Source organism: Martes martes, assembly GCF_963455335.1.
Source record: "Martes martes genome assembly, chromosome: 1".
Classification (NCBI taxonomy): Eukaryota; Metazoa; Chordata; class Mammalia; order Carnivora; family Mustelidae; genus Martes; species Martes martes.
In genome coordinates this window covers 204,772,677-204,789,911 of record NC_137888.1, presented here as the reverse complement: position 1 = coordinate 204,789,911, position 17,235 = coordinate 204,772,677, and the positions used below count along the sequence as shown (strand labels likewise).

General features: G+C 43.0%; 1 protein-coding gene and 1 pseudogene across 2 annotated transcripts; one reads left to right on the top strand and one right to left on the bottom strand.

The window, feature by feature from the left end:
* Nucleotides 1-3,050: 3,050 nt before the first annotated feature.
* LOC308350829 (olfactory receptor 10H3-like) lies at nucleotides 3,051-7,132 on the bottom strand (annotated as a pseudogene). Its single transcript has 2 exons — nucleotides 7,083-7,132; nucleotides 3,051-3,684 (listed from the first exon to the last, which is right to left on the bottom strand). The product of its transcript is annotated as an olfactory receptor 10H3-like (transcript).
* Nucleotides 7,133-11,237: 4,105 nt separating this feature from the next.
* LOC308349036 (olfactory receptor 10H3-like) lies at nucleotides 11,238-12,167 on the top strand (the record flags this gene model as incomplete). Its single annotated transcript, XM_080813584.1, has 1 exon — nucleotides 11,238-12,167. The coding sequence occupies one exon, from the start codon at nucleotides 11,238-11,240 to the stop codon at nucleotides 12,165-12,167; it is 930 nt and encodes a 309-aa protein (XP_080669710.1).
* Nucleotides 12,168-17,235: the final 5,068 nt, after the last annotated feature.

The window sequence follows — 17,235 nt, the reverse complement described above, 5'->3', positions numbered from 1 at the left end:
CTATGCTACCTAGAGCAAGCTACACATTCATTGTAATTCCTATCAAAATACTATTGACATTTTTCACAGAGCTGGATTAAGTAATCCTAAAATTTTTATGGAGCCAGAAAAGAGCCTGAATTAACAATATCCCAAGAACAAATAATCCAGTCAGGAAATGGGCAAAAGACATGAGAAGATACTTCTTCAAAGAAGACATACAAATGGCCGACAGACACATGAAAAAATGCTCAACATCACTCAGCATCAGGTAAATACAAATCAAAACCACAATGTGATACCACCTCACACCTGTCAGAATGGCTAAAATTAACAAATCAGGAAACAACAGATGTTGGTGGGGATGCAGAGAAAGGAAACCCTCTTATACTGTTGGTGGGATTGCAAGCTGGTAGAGCCACTCTAGAAAACAGTATGAAGTTTCCTCAAAAAGTTGAAAATAGAGCTACCCTAGGACCCAGCAATTGCGCTACTGGGTATTTACCCCAAAGACACAAACATAGTGATCCAAAGGGTCATGTGCACCCCAATATTTATAGCAACAATGTCATGTCCACAACAGCCAAACTATGGAAAGAGCCCAGATGTCCATCGACACATGAATGGACCAGAAGATGTCACACACACACACACACACACACACACACACACACACACACAGAAATACTATGCAGCCATCAAAAAAAGAAATCTTGTGGGAGGTAGGGAGAGGGTGGTTGGGTTATGGACATTGGGGATGGTATGTGCTATGGTGAGTGCTGTGAAATGTGTAAGCCTGATGATTCACATACCTGTACCCCTGGGGCAAATAATACATTATATGTTAATAAAAATAATTAATTAAAATAAAAAATGAAATCTTGCCATTTGCAATGATGTGAATGGAACTAGAGGGTATTAAGCTAAGCGAAACAAGTCAATCAGAGAAAGAAAATTATCATGATCTCACTGATATGTGGATTTTAAGAAACAAAACAGAGGAGAGATCATAGGGCAATAGAGGAAAAAATAAAACAAGACAAAATCAGAGAAGGAGACAAACCGTAAGAGATTTTGAATCATAGGAAACAAACTGAGGGTTGCTGGAATGGATGGGGTGGAGGGATGTGGTAACTGGGTGATGGAAATTGGGGAGGGTATGTGTTGTGGTGAGCGCTGTGTGTTGTGTAAGACTGATGAATTACAGGGTTGTACCTCTGAAATCAATAATACATTATATGTTAATTATTTAAATTTAAATAAAAGAAATGTTAAAAAATAAAATAAAACAGGCTATGGAAAAACAAAAAACCAAACCAAACCAAAACAAAACAAAAAACCAAACCTAAACAAAACACAGTACTATACACCAGTATAGTATACACCACTATACTACACCACCAGTACTATACTGGTGTATAGTATTGTGTTTTGTTTTGTTTTGTTTTGTTGCCACTTTGGAGAACAGTGTGGAGATTCCTCAAGAAATTAAAAATAGAGCTTCCCTATGACCCTGAAATTGCACTACTGAGTATTTACCCCAAAGGTACAGATGTAGTGAAAAGAAGGGCCCTCTGTACCCCAATGTTCATAGCAGCAATGGCCACAGTCGCCAAACTATGGAAAGAATCAAGGTGCCCTTCAACGGACGAATGGATAAGGAAGATGTGGTCCATATACACTATGGAGTATTATGCCTCCATCAGAAAGGATGAATACCCAACTTTTGTAGCAACATGGACGGGACTGGAAGAGCTTATGCTGAGTGAAATAAGTCAAGCAGAGAGTCAATTATATGGTTTCACTTGTTTGTGGAGCATAAGAAATAATGCAGAGGATGTGGGGAGATGGAGAGGAGAAGGGAGTTGAGGGAAATTGGAAGGGGAGGTGAACCATGAGAGACTATGGACTCTGAAAAACAACCTGAGGGCTTTGAAGGGGCGGGGGTGGGGAGGTTGGGGGAACCAGGTGGTGGGTATTAGGGAGGGCACAGATTGCATGGAGCACTGGGTGTGGTGAAAAAACAATGAATACCGTTACGCTGAAAAGAAATAAAAAAATTTAAAAAAAACCCACAATACTATAAAACACTGGATACAATGCTTGTAAGAAAAGGATCAGTGAAGGATGTCTGGGTGGCTCAGTCAGTTAAGTGTCTGCCTTTGGCTCAGGTCATGATCCCAGGGGCCTGGGATTGACTCCCCACCCTGGGCTCCTTGTTCAGCACGGAGCCTGCTTTTCCTTTGCCCCTCTGTCCTTATTTATTTTTACTGTTATGTTGTCACCATACAATACATCATTAGTTTTTGACATAGTGTTCCAAGATTCATTGTTTACGTATAACACTCAGTGCTCCATGCAATCTGTTTCTTCTTTATTACCCACCACCAGGTTCACCCATCCTCCCATGCCCCTTCCTTCTAAAACCCTCAGTTTGTTTCTTGGAGTCCATAGTTGCTCATTAAATAAAATCCTTTTTAGAAAAAGAAGAGGGTCAACACTTTCAGTATTTTTCTTTTCTTTTTTTTTAAAATTTATTTATTTGATGGACAGAGATCACAAGTAGGCAGAGAGGCAGACATAGAGAGAGGGGGAAGCAGGCTCCCCTCCGAGCAGAGAGCCCGATGCGGGGCTCGATCCCAGGACCCTAGGATCATGACCTGAGCTGAAGGCAGAGGCTTTAACCCACTGAGCCACCCAGGTGCCCCTCAGTATTTTTATAATGCTTATTTTTGTTTATCCTTATGATGCTTATCCGATGCTTGTCCATTCAAGAAGAACCCTGTGCATCAGTGCACAGACACACCTACATGATGCTGCTCTCCTGGCCCTTAGGCAGATAACACATTCTCTGATGGAGGTAATGGGATAAACTTCATCACACAGGGTTAAGAACAGGAGATCCTGATCACTAGACCCCATGCAAGGGGGGGTAAACAAATACTGAGCATGCATCTATCAACTCTGGATGTGTGTATCTTTATATCCTTGAAACCCTACAAGGGTCCTATGGAGACAGATGTTATTATTCCCAGCCCTCCTGTCATATTTCCTTACCACCAAACTGGCCATCAGGAGCTTAGGGAACTGAATTTTCTCTGGAAGCTTTCTTTATGGTGTTCTTGAGCTCCTTATTCCTGAGGCTGAAAATGATCAGACTGAGAAAGGGAGTGAAGACTGTATAGGCGGTGGCCATCAGAGTGTTACTGTCTATAGAAGGGGGGTCCTTGGACTTGAGGAAGATCATGGAGACAAAACATAGTGCACAATGACCACAGTGAGGTGGGACACACATGTGGAGAAGGTCTTGTGCCTGCCCTCAGCTGAAGGGATCCTTGATATGGCAGCCACAATGAAGACATAGGAGAGGATGATGAGGAATAAATATCCCAACAGCGCTATGACACACACCAGGATCACACTCAAGATGACAGAGGATATCTCCTTCCCACAGGCCAACTTTAGGATGGAAAGAACATGGTGGACAAAATAATGGATTACTTAAGACTCATAGAAGGTGAGGTGAAAAACCATCAGAGTCATCATCATCCCCATGACTGAGGCACCAGCCCAGCACCTGGACGTGAGATAGCACAGCCATATGGACTCATGAGCACATTGTATCTCAGTGGGGGGCAGATGGCCACACAGCAGACATTGCCCATAATCATGGACAGAAAGGAGTGCCATATGTCCTCATGAGCTCTTTACCCTCATTTATTCATTCATATAGTCAAGAAATGTTATCCAAGGTTTATTTTATATGGAAATATTCTAGGTGGTTGAATCCAGCAATGACCAAGGGCTAGGGCTCTGCTTTGTCCTTTTCATGGTCTACTGAGGGAAGCTGCCATATAACCAAAGATGACAGCACAGAGTGGTTGGAGGGGTGTTGGGGACAGCTTAGGGATCTGCAGAAGCTAAGTGTGGGTCACATATCCAGCCTGGGATTTAGAGACTTTGAAATTGGTGGGAGTCCTGCAGGGTGAGTAGGTATGATTCAGCTGAGCCAGGCAGGTGGAAGAGGGGTTTCCAGACAGAGGGGACAACAAATACAAAGGCTCAGGGTGACAAAGGCATAGTGCATTTGGGACAATTGTATGTTCAGTGCACCAGGGAGAGCTGAAGGTCACTAGTGTATTTCTGGAATTGAAGGCATGCAGGTGGGAAGGGCATGGGCATGCAAGACAATGGTGTCCACTTGAGGAGTTTGTTTTAAGGGGAATGGGGATCAATAAATGTGTTTTTTGGGTAAACTTTATTTTTTTATTATGTTTTATTAGTCACCATACAGTACATCATTAGATGTAGTGTTCCATGATTCATTGTTTGCATGTAACACCCAGTGTTCCATGCAATATGCAAGAGGAAAGAGCTGTATTCCACTACGTGAACATTCTCATGGATGTTTCCAGTTGGGGCTTCCTATGAGGGTGTTCTTATGACATCTAGTACATGTCCTTTGGTGGATTAATACTTATGTGTTCTGTTGGGTCTATAGTTAGGTGTGTAAATGCCAACTCATAGGGAATACCTATGTTCAGCTAGAATAGATACTGCCAAACAGTTCTGCAAATTGATGATACCAATAGGCACATTTTAAGCACAAGCAGCATGGTCAGATTCCCATTTGTAGAGACCCCCTCTGGCAGGTGTGAGGGAAGCAGGCTGCTGAGGGCAGACAGGGTGGGCAGATGCAGGAAGAGATGGGGAGAGGTGCATGAGGGCATCCTGGATGGGGAGGAGTGGCAAATTGAGGTTGATTTCAGAGGTAGAATGGACAGTGCTGTTGATTGGACAGAGGGAGAGAGGAAGTGAACTGTTTCTACTTCTAACACTCAAGACACCAAATGTGTGCGTTCTTTCCACACCAATGACCAGTTCTCCAACTACCCAGGCACCATGTTGGTGTCCTATAATTCTGTTCAGTTCTGACACTAACTACCTGGAGATGCCAGTCACAAGTACTGGGTGCCCAGGGCACCTGCACTTCTGCCTGATGTGGCTAAAAAGATGAGGGTTTCTACATTTCCCCCTTTCAGTTTGAATACTTTGCTAGAATAACTCACAGAAATCAGGAAAATGCAACACTTACTCTTCCTAGTTTATTATGAACAAACAACTCAGGAACAGCCAGATGAAAGAGCTATATCCTGCAAGGTATGGAGGAAGGAGCAAGGAACTTCCATGCCCTCTGCACACGCCACCCTCTAGCACCGCTGTGTATTCACCAGCTGGGAAGGCTTCTGAATCCCATTTTTAGGGAGTTTTTATGGGGGGTTTGATTACACAGACATCATTGATTAAGTCATTCATCCCTAATTGAGCATCAATCTCTACCCCTGTCCCCTCCCTGGAGGTTCCAATTCTCTAATTACCCCTTGCTTGTTCTGGGGAGCAGCCCCCTTCCTAAAACTATTCAGGCTGAGGGCTCAGCCAATTCTTATCTCAGTAGCATACAGAAGCCACTGTATCACTCCTGAGACAAGGGCATAGGGGCTCTGTCTCAGGAACTGGACAAGACCAAGTGAGTTATTATAGCCCAAGAATGCACATACTAATTTGAATTCTCTGGCTGGATCACCATGAAAACAGAGATAGGTTAAGTCAACCAAGGGGAGAAGTGGGGCTATCCAGTTTGGCCAGAAGACACTGAACACTTTTATTGACCAAAAGAAAGCATTCTCCAAGACCTAGCTCTAAATTACCTTTATTCTGGGAAGCCTTCCAGCTACCTTGATCCCAATGCAGAGCCCTGGATTCCCACTCGGGGCTGCTCCAGCTCCTGCCTTCCCTCTGACCTTGCCCTGATCCCAACTCATTGAGGGCATCTAATCCTGTCCTGTCTCCCCCAAGACTGGGAGTTCCTAGACCTGAGCAGGGGCTGGGGCTCTGGGCAGAGTTAGACAATAGGGAGTCTTGATTGTGTTGGAGTGTTGGAGGAAGGAGTAGAGGTTGCATGTCTCCAGAGGCCCTCTGATGATCCTCCTGGCCTCTCAAGACTCTGAGGGCTGACCTTGCAGGTTGGTGTCCTGGGGAGGCCCTGGAGAGCAGCCTCCTGGGAAGTTGCAGCAGGGATAAAGCACATAGCCTCAGTTCCAGGAGCCCTGAGGTCTGGCCCCACACTTGCTGTTGTGTGCTGCTGAGAGCCTCAGGCTGGAGAGCTTCTTCTACCCTCCCCTGCTGGCTGCTTCCTGGAAGAGGCAGCCCAGGCTGAGGGCGACCAGGAAGGACAGGGTAGGTGGCAATACTCAGGCAGCTGTAGGGAGCGAGACCCAGACTCGGAATTGGGACAGGGTCTGGGACAAAGGTCAGAAGACAGGCTCTTAGCCTTGGGCAGCTGCTGGGGGTCTTCTCAGGTTGCCCATTTTGGGTCTAGTGTTCTTCACCCAACCTAGTGCCCTTTGCAGCTTCTAGGTCAGTAGTTTTCAATCTAGGGTGATTCTACCCCACAGGGGACATGTGCACATGTCTGGAGACAGTTGTCATGACTCAGGAAGGCAGGAGAGGTTACTGCCACTGGGGGGATGAGGCCAGGGATGTTGAACATAATAAAATGCAGAAGTCAGCTACCATCCCAGAGAATGATATGGCCCCAAATGCGAGGAGTATTGAGGATCAGAAACCTTGATCCAGTGTGTATCTTGTCTGTGATATTGTGTCCTGACTTGGGTGACAGTGGTTTTGCTATCCTGGAGGGTAGCCTTGTGGGGGAGGCAGAAGGTTGAGCTGGGTGTACTCCTGTGGTATGTGACATGGACTCCACACCTGTGTGTGAGCCATCCTCTGTGAGACCAGAGTAGACAGAATTCTCTCCTGCACCTGTCAGAGGAGACTGGGGAACCCAGCCCAGAGAACTGCTGCCACTCCACCCAGCGGGATGTGGAAAGGCAGACTATAATGGTGAGACAGGTGGAGGGTGGAGATTGGACCAGCCACTCACAGAAATGTGTTGTCAGATTACCAGAGGGACTAAGGGTCCCTGTAAGGGCAGAGACCATGAATTCAGAATGGGGCCAATTGGTTCCATGTGGTATAGACTGAGGACAGCAAAGCAGCTTAGAGGACAAAAAAAGATGCCAAATTCAGTGATAACTACTCACTTTAGGTAAACATGGGGCCCTTTTTGTGAATGCTCATGGACCTTCTCCATATGGTTCTCTGCTTACTCCCACCTTTCATTTGGGGGAGAGGAGGCTCAGAGATGGAACTTTCTTTCTCAGAAACACACAGCAAAAGTTGGGACTTGAAGACTGGCTCTGATGACTACACTGGGTGTGTGTTTCAGGCAATGCTCTCTGGGAGCCCGAATGGAGTGGTAGCAGAGATGGAGCCTAGGGCTGTGAGCAGTGCAGGGGAGAGAAGTGGAGTCACATAGATGGAGAGGAGCTGAGCACGGGGGCAGCTATTTTGTAGACGGTGAGGATGCTGAGTGAAGGGGAATGAGGCACAGAAGGGAGCTGACACCGGTGTCTAGGTTTCTGAGAGGGACACCTGCATGGCCACCGGACTATTTCCTGGTCATCAGCACAGCCTTCCTCACTCCAGGAAGGTCCCTCCCCATCCTGCTGCTTCTGTGTCCTCTAGGCTCCATTCTGACCCCTATTGTGGGAGATCCTTGGGAACAAGACCCCAGGGAGACCACGGGGTACAATTATGGCTGGGTCCTGTCCCAGAGCCCAGGATTTCGGGAGCTCTAGGCAGCAGATGAGGCTCAAATTATTCATAAAAATATATTTTTGTTTTATTTTATGGCAGATGACAGGTGCAGAGGTTTGAGTCAATGATATTTCTGGTTCACTGCTTTTGATAATCTTGGTTTTCTTAATGTCCTTTTCTATTTTTGTTCATATTCTCTTTCTGCCACCCTGTTTCCCTCCAGTTTCGACAACCATTCTAAGACACTGAAGTCATGCTCTTTGATTTGTGTGTGCTCTTGTAGATAGGTATTGTTTCTCTGTGCATACCTATGTTGTAAATTATCTTTTTCCTTTTTTTAGTTTCATAGAAAGTTGGTCACTTTTAGATTTATAGAGAAGTTTTTAGTTTACGGAAAAAGGCATACCTCCTCTCTCCTGCATACCATTTCCTCTTCTACCTCTTGTGTTAGTGTAGTACATTCGTTCCAGTTGGTGAACGAATATGGATACATTATTATTAACTCAGCCCACGGGTTACATTAGAGTTCACTGTCTGTGTTGCACATTCTGTGGGTTTGACAATGTATAGTGATGTGCTTCATTCAGAAGAGTTTCAGGGGCTCTGTATTTCATGTGCCCAAATGGGATTATACTAGAGCATTCATCTCATTTTTGTGTCATTCACTCAATGTTATTTTTAAGCATTTTTTATTTAAATTCAATTAATTGACATATAACGTACTATGGTTTCATAAGTACAAGCCTGTGATTCATCAGTCTTATATAATACCCAATGCTCATTACATCACCTGCCCTCCTTAATGTCCATCACCCAGTTACCCCATCCCTCCACCTCCCTCCCCTCCAGCAATCTTTAGTTTGTTCCCTATGATTAAGAGTCTCTAAGGATCCTTGGGGCGCCTGGATGGCTCAGTGGGTTAAAGCCTCTGCCTTCGGTTCAGGTCATGATCCCAGGGTCCTGGGATCGAGCCCTGCATCGGGCTCTCTGCTCAGCAGGGAGCCTGCTTCCCCCCCTCTCTCTCTGCCTGCCTCTCTGACTACTTGTAATCTCTCTCTCTCTGTCAAATAAATAAAAATAAAATCTTAAAAAAAAGAGTCTCTAAGGATCCTTTAGTCTGTTGACTATGAATCCAACTGCTGCCTGGGACTCCAGTGTTTGCATTCAGCCCATGGGACCTGCCCTCTTTCCACTTATGGACAAGCACTTTTCACATTCCTCACTACAAGCAATGCTACAAAACATTCCCTGACATGTTCCCTTATAAATACCTGTCAGCAATGGAGATAGATACTCAGGAGTACATGTGCTAGTGCACAGAGCACAGAAACTCTTAATTTTAGCCCTCTGGTTCTCACAGACAGTGCACTAATATTGCTTTCTCCCCTTACCTGATCAGCACTGGGCACTTTCTAATTTGGGACCTTAAATACGTAGACACTGAATTTCCACTGCATTTCTCTCCCTTCCCCCACCCCTTTCTTTTTAGCATGTTTTCCTCTGCTTATGCTATACCCAATGTGAGCTCTCTGCTCACACCTTTGCTCATTTCTGCATTGAGATTTCTACTTCTTGTAGATGGAACTGGTTTTTTGTTTATTCTACATCATGTTCCCTGGTCAGTTGTGGACAATGACAGTGATCTTTCCTCACCTTTCCATCTACTCTTAGCTGGATCCAGAACATCATTTGTTGAACAAATACTCTTCCTGTTGATGTTTTCATTCTTTCAAAAACACCTAATGTTTATGTTTCTGAAGTTTGTTTAAGAAGTCCTTCCCCAACCCTAGATCAACAAAATTCTTCTCCTATACCTTCTCCTATTAACTTCCCATGGTCATATTTCATATTTATGTCTTGAATCCTGGAATCTACCTTTGCATATGGTCTTGGGCAGAAATTCAGACTGAGTTTGCTTCAAAAAAGGACCAGTTTTCCCACCACAAACTCCTAAACAATCCACGTTTTCCCTTTGATTTGTGCTCCCACCGTTAGCGCATGTTAAGCAGTGACTCATGTGGGGATATTTTCTGAAGTATCCAATCAATTTGATCAGTGTCTGTTCCAGGTTCACACTTAAAAATGACTATGATGTGTATAATGTCTATGATTAGTCTTCATACCTGCCAGCGCATTTCTTTCCTACTGACTCCACTTTTAGAACATCAGTATGATTTTGCACTGACCTTAGTTTTCAGAAGGGATTTGAGGAAACTGTTATGAGATGTACAGCTGATTCACTGAAAGTGTAAATGCAGTTGCTCTGGTGCTCTGATTTGAGGAAGAAGTGTTATCATTTCCATATTCGCTGACCTCATCTGAGAGTGTAGATTTTTCTCTATGTATTCAAATCACCTGCATTTTATTAATGGTAAAAATTTCTGAATTTGGAGGCATTCATGTGTTTGATTGATCCCTAGATATTTTACAACAGAGGCTTCCAAAGTGTGATATGAGGACCCTGGGGTCCCAGAGACCCTTTTTGGGGGACCATCAGGTTCTCAGTTTTCCAATGAAGGTGAGGATGTATTTTCATCATATGCTTCAACTACAACCACATATTGCCACGGCCTGAATGAAGAAGTAGATACAAGCATCATCTTGTCTCCCACCCAGCCAGCATGGGACAAATTTACTAAAATGTAAGAAGAAGGAGGAGGAGGAGGAGGAGGAGGAGGAGGAGGAGGAGGAGGAGGAGGAGGAGGAGAGGGGGAGGAGGGGGAGGAGGAGGAGGAGGGTGGGAAAGAAACCACTGGTGGTAGATTACTGATTTTTATTTCCCTTGTGTTTTTCTGTGTGTTGTCCAAATTTTCTGAATTAACCAAGAACTACTTTTGTATTTAGAAAATAAGATCTCATAACAAAAAAAAAAAAAGAAAAGAAACCCCTCTTGTCACTAAATGTTAATTTTGTAAAAGTAGTTACTTTCCTAAATAATTGTTACTCACATTGACATTGAACAGGTTGATTTTTCTTTAGAACGTATCCATAATTGAATATTGTCAGAAAAATCTGTTTCTTTCTAATCTGGTCAACATAGGGAGTGATAATGCCCCAAACAAAATCCCATTAGAGGCTCAACTTTTCTTTGAGCGTAAAGCAATCGCCAGACCAAAATGCTAGAGAGCTGTTTCTTTATACTTTGTGTCACTCGTGGGAATGGTATCTTACTTTTAATTTCAAATTCATACTTTGATTGATGACTACTGGTATAATTCTATGAGAAATACTGTTTTTTTTGGAAGCAGATCTTGTCTTCTACAGCTCTGTGCTCTGTCGCACTGTGATATGTTCTGACTTCATTCTTTTGCTTTTTCTGGGTGGACAAGCCAGTCTCTTCCTTTCCAATCCTTACATACCTTCTTTCTTTTTCTTTTCTCAGAGCACCACTCACGTCTTTCAGTTCCATGCTGAAGAACAGCAGAAACAGTGAGTATCCTTGTCATTTTCCCAATCTTAAGACACTGCATCTGTGTTCCTCCATTTTGTATATTTTCTAGGGTATATTGTTATATAGATTCATGATCTTTATTCTGGTCGCCTTCTTTCCCTCTGCGATCTGAGCAGATGCAGCATCCGGGGCTGGTCAGAACTATAGCATGGTGTCCGAATTCATCCTCGTGGGCTTCTCCAACTTCCCACAGCATCTCCTACCTATCTTCTTCCTGCTGTATCTGCTGATGTACCTGTTCACGCTGCTGGGGAACTTGCTCATCATGGCCACTGTCTGGAGTGAGCGCGGCTTGCACACACCCATGTACCTCTTCCTGTGTGCTCTGTCGACCTCCGAGATCCTGTTCACTGTTGCTGTCACGCCTCGCATGCTGGTTGACATGCTCTCCAGCCACCGTTCCATCACCTTCGTGGCCTGTGCCAGCCAGATGTTCTTCTCTTTCACATTCGGCTTCACCCACTCCTTCCTGCTCATGATCATGGGTTATGACCGCTACGTGGCCATCTGCCACCCCCTGCGCTACAACGTGCTCATGAGCACCCACACCTGCGCCCGTCTGGTGTCCTGGACCTGGGCTGGTGGCTCAGTCATGGGGATGATGGTGACCCTGATAGTTTTTCATCTCACCTTCTGTGGGTCTAACGTCATCCACCATTTTCTCTGCCACGTGTTTTCTCTCTTGAAGTTGGCCTGTGGGAATGAGAATTCCTCTGTCACCTTGGGTGTGATCCTGGTGTGTGTCACAGCTCTGATGGGATGTTTATTCCTCATCATGCTCTCCTATGTCTTCATCGTGGCCGCCATATTGAGGATCCCCTCAGCTGAAGGCAGGCACAAGACCTTCTCCACATGTGTGTCCCACCTCACTGTGGTAATTGTGCACTACAGTTTTGCGTCCATTATATACCTCAAGCCCAAGGGCCCCCATTCTATGGACAGTAACACTTTGATGGCCACTACCTATACAGTCTTCACTCCCTTTCTCAGCCCAATCATTTTCAGCCTCAGGAATAAGGAGCTCAAGAATGCCATAAGGAGAAGTTTCCAGAGAAAATTCAATCCCCTAAGCTCTTGATAGCCAGTTTGATGGTCAGGAAATAGGATAGCTGGGCTGGGGATAATGATGAATCTCTCCACAGGACTTTTGTAGAGATTTAATATATGAAAATACTGAAAGGTATGGTTGGACACATGCATAGGTGTTAGAGCATGCTACATATTTGTTTTTCTTCAATTTGTTTGCCCCCTTTTGCATAGGAACTAGCGATCATCATCTCTTGTTCTTTCCTCTGTGAGATGAAGTCCATACCATTGCCTATGTCTAAGAATGTGTTTTCTGCCTATGAGCCAGAGCGGGGCATCATATGGATGTTTTTGGGCACTGGAGCCAATGGTTCTTCTTGAATGGAGAAACCAGGAAAGACTTTGTTTCCTCCAACATAAGTATAAACATAAATCAGCATAATAATGAATGCCACCAATATTGCAGCTTTTTGGGGGTGGGGCATTGTGTCCAGTGCTTTATAGTCACCCTTTAATATGAAAATGTACAAAAAAGTGAATAAACTATTTGTCTCCATGAAGGTAGTTGACTCTGTCTAGTCCCTTCTGTCTGTAGGTGATAGATCCAAGGGGAATTTTTCTATACTGATCTGAATTGAGTGAAGGATGTCAGAATATGAAGTGAAAAGTACAAGGAAGAAAGGGACGGACTAGAGAGGAGGTCGGAGTGGAGGAGGAGAGGGCTCAGTATATGAAAACACACAGAATGTTAAAAGTGTGTTGCTATCTGACATCTTATAGAAATCCTTTTCCCTTCTTCCCCACATTACTTTCAGTGAAACATCAATTTCTCATTCCTGTGTTTTACTTGAATCTATCTGGGGGATGTGTTGGAGGGCGCAGTAGTATCTCAGGATGGCACAAAGAGAGATCAGGGTATGGGTACCTTCTTTACAGATTAGAAATGTTGCAGAACGTCACCCATGAATGAAGGAGTCACATGAAATTTTACATCTGTCTGAGTTCCATGCTGGGGTTTGGGAATACCATATATCTAAACATCCAAGAAAAGGATCTTTTCTTGGTGTAAGTTCATGCTCAAAGCTGTGGCCAGATATTTAGGCTGCGGATAGAAGGTGTTTTATAATAATAAATGCAAGAATGGCTGTCACATAGGAGCCCTTGCAGTTTGCCAAATGTTGTGGGAAGGGTTTCCTATGCATTCACTCTTCTACGTCACAAAATAAATTATTATTTCTAAACATTTATATATGACTCAAATCTATTCCTATTCACATTTTTGTAAAACAGTAAACGCAAATGTGAGAGATGATTTGTCCCCAGACACAGGGCCGTGGAGTGGTGAAGCAGGAATTCATTACAATCTGCATGTCTGTGCAGTTGATGATCAGGAATGTACCTCTCTCAGGTGCCTGCAGAGTGAAGTGTGGTCCTGACTGGGAGAGGAAGGCTGTCATTAGAAGGAATAGACACCCTTCAGGGTGGGAGGGCAGGTACAGCCCTAGACACACACCCCTTCACACAGCCAGAGAGAAACACTGACTCCAGGAGAGTTATGGAGACACTTTGTGACACTTGTCACATTGGCACTGACAATGAGACCCTGGGGTTCCATTTCATTATTTTATAATTATTGATGTTAATGACTAATGCCAACCCATCACACCTAAAGGTCCTTTTCCAGAGCCTGTGACTGTGTTCCCTTCCCCAGCAAAAGGGACTGCATGCTGATGAGATGTAGTTAATCCTCTGAGACAGAGGGATTGCCCTGGATCATCCAGATGGGCTTGCTATAACTGCAAATATCCTTCTAAAAGGGGGCAGGAGGGGTCAGACACAGAGAGAAGTAGGTGATGTGAAGGAGGGATTGGTGTAGCTGAGCCAGGAACCTTGAGCCAAGGAATGCCTGCTGCCTCTGGCAGCTGGGAAAGCAGGAGACAGAATCTCCTCCGGATCCCCGGAAGGACACAGCCCTGCTCACACCTTGACTCACACCTGGTGACCCTGATTTTGGCTTCTGGCCTCCAGCATAGAAGAGGATAGATGTGTGTGGTTTTAAGTCACTAGGTTTATGTGCTTTGTTACAGTAGCCCTAGAAAAATGACTTGGGGAATGACATCCTGTCATTCTATGTGATTTGTTTCATGAAACAAATGTTTCATGAACAAATTATTTTCAAGCCAGATTCTTAGGCCATTCTTCTCTATGGAGAAGACTTAGGGCATTGCGATCACTCATGAGAAGGGCTGAGTATCCTTGGAAGTCCATCAGCAAAGATGAAGGAGTCCTGATAGCCCGGCTGCAGGATTTGCTCATTGGCAGCAAGGCCCTTGAGATGTGTGTGAGGACACATATGACCGTGCAGCTGTAGCGTACCCATGCTAGGACCTGTAGAACCCAGCCTCCCTCTGTACTTATGACTCTTCTATTTGCTGAGTCCTTCACGTCCATAGAATGTGTGGAAAGTCACACTGCCAGTAGGGGAAAAAAGGTAAAACCACAGTTTTTGACACTCTTAGAACATTTTGCAGGCTTCACATGGCTCAGAGACCTTACTATCTGCACTTCACTGTAGTTCATGTGAATTATTTTTTGAATAACATGATTGCTGTGCAGTACACATGGGTACTCTATTCCCCCCGTGAATCTCCCCATTAGACTGTAAGCTCCTTGGGGTCAGGGTCTCTGTCTTGCTTACCATTATAGCCCTACTATGCTTGACTCATAGTAGATACTTAAAAAATATTTGTTAATTGCCTGAAAAACTCAACTTAGTGAGTAAATAATGACCTAGTGCAATTAGAATATATTTTGTAGTATGCTATAATTGTATTCTTCCATTATATAAAACAATATATATATTAAATTATATATAGCATATCTTTTATACTATGATACTGTATATGATAGTATATGTAACAAAACAAAACTGGGGGCATCACGTTGCCTGACTTCAAGCTTTACTACAAAGCTGTGATCACCAAGACAGCATGGTACTGGCGTAAAAACAGACACATAGACAAGTGAAACAGAGTAGAGAGCCCAGATATGGACCCTCAACTCTATGGTCAAATTATCTTCAATAAAGCAGGAAAAAATATCCAGGGGAAAAAAGACAGTCTCTTCAATAAATGGTGCTGGGAAAATTGGACAGCTATATGTAGAAGAATGAAACTCGACCATTCTCTTACACCATACACAAAGATAAACTCGAAATGGATAAAAGACCTCAACGTGAGACGGGAATCCATCAGAATCCTAGAGGACAACATAGGCAGTAACCTCTTCGATATCAGCCACAGCAACTTCTTTCAAGATATGTCTCCAAAGGCAGAGGAAACAAAAGCTAAAATGAATTTTTGGGACTTCATCAAGATCAAAAGCTTCTGCACAGCAAAGGAAACAGTCAACAAAACAAAGAGGCAACCCACGGAATGGGAGGAGATATTTGCAAATGACAGTACAGACAAAAGGTTGATATCCAAGATCTATAAAGAACTCCTCAAACTCAACACACACAAAACAGATAACCATGTCAAAAAATGGGCAGAAGACATGAACAGACACTTCTCTAATGAAGACATACAAATGGCTATCAGACACATGAAAAAATGTTCATCATCACTAGCCATCAGAGAGATTCAAATCAAAACCACATTGAGATACCACATTACACCAGTTAGAAAGCCCAAAATTAACAAGACAGTAAACAACATGTGTTGGAGAGGATGTGGAGAAAGGGGAACCCTCTTCCACTGTTGGTGTGAATGCAAGCTGGTGCAGCCACTTTGGAGAACAGTGTGGAGATTCCTTAAGAAATTAAAAATAGAGCTTCCCTATGACCCTGCCATTGCACTACTGGTATTTATCCCAAAGATACAGATGCGGTGAAAAGAAGGGCCATCTGTACCCCAATGTTCATAGCAGCAATGGCCATGGTTGCCAAACTGTGGAAAGAACCAAGATGCCCTTCAACGGACAAATGGATAGGAAAAATGTGGTCCATATACACTATGGAGTATTATGCCTCCATCAGAAAGGATGAATATCCAACTTTTGTAGCAACATGGACGGGACTGGAAGAGATTATGCTGAGTGAAATAAGTCAAGCAGAGAGTCAATTATATGGTTTCACTTGTTTGTGGAGCATAAGAAATAATGCAGAGGATGTGGGGAGATGGAGAGGAGAAGGGAGTTGAGGGAAATTGGAAGGGGAGGTGAACCATGAGAGATCATGGACTCTGAAAATCAATCTGAGGGTTTTGAAGGGGTAGGGGGTGGGAAGTTGGGTGAGCCCGGTGGTGGGTATTATGGAGGGCACGTATTGCATGGAGCACTGGGTGTGGTGCATAAACAATGAATTCTGGTACACTGAAAATTTTAAAAAATAAAAAATTATTTAAAAAATGATGTATAGTATATATTATATACTATGATACTCTATATGATAGTATATATAACATAATATACTACAGTAATATGGTATATATATTAATATGATAATATATAGTGTATATTTTATATTATATGATATATATTATATAGCAATATATAAATATAATTTATATAATTTCATAAAATAATTATATTGATAAATATATAACCTGTTAATATATTGTACTATATATTAATATACTATGCATATATTATTACATGTAATGTATATTATTGCATATTATTATTGATAATTATTTATTAATTATGCATTTTTATATAACATATGGTTGTTACAAATAATATATAATCTAATTATTATAAAATGCAATAATTATTAACATAACATAATAACACAGTATATGTTTTTATATATTAATGTGATTATAACATGTAATATAATAATAATTTAATGAAATATAATACTACATAACATATAATATTACATTATAATATGAATAGATATTTAGAGACTTATTATAGGAAGAGATAAGGAACCAACCCAAGGTAGGCTTGGGGTTTTTGAGCAGTGGTTTTAAGCTCAAATTTTTTAAACAGATTTTCATGCAGATAACATGGTAGAGTTTTGTATAAAAGGAAAAAGCACCATGTAATATTTACTAAGGCTTGCACACAGCTCAGAGTTGATGCAAGCATACTGGGCATAGTGATGTGAGATGTGCATT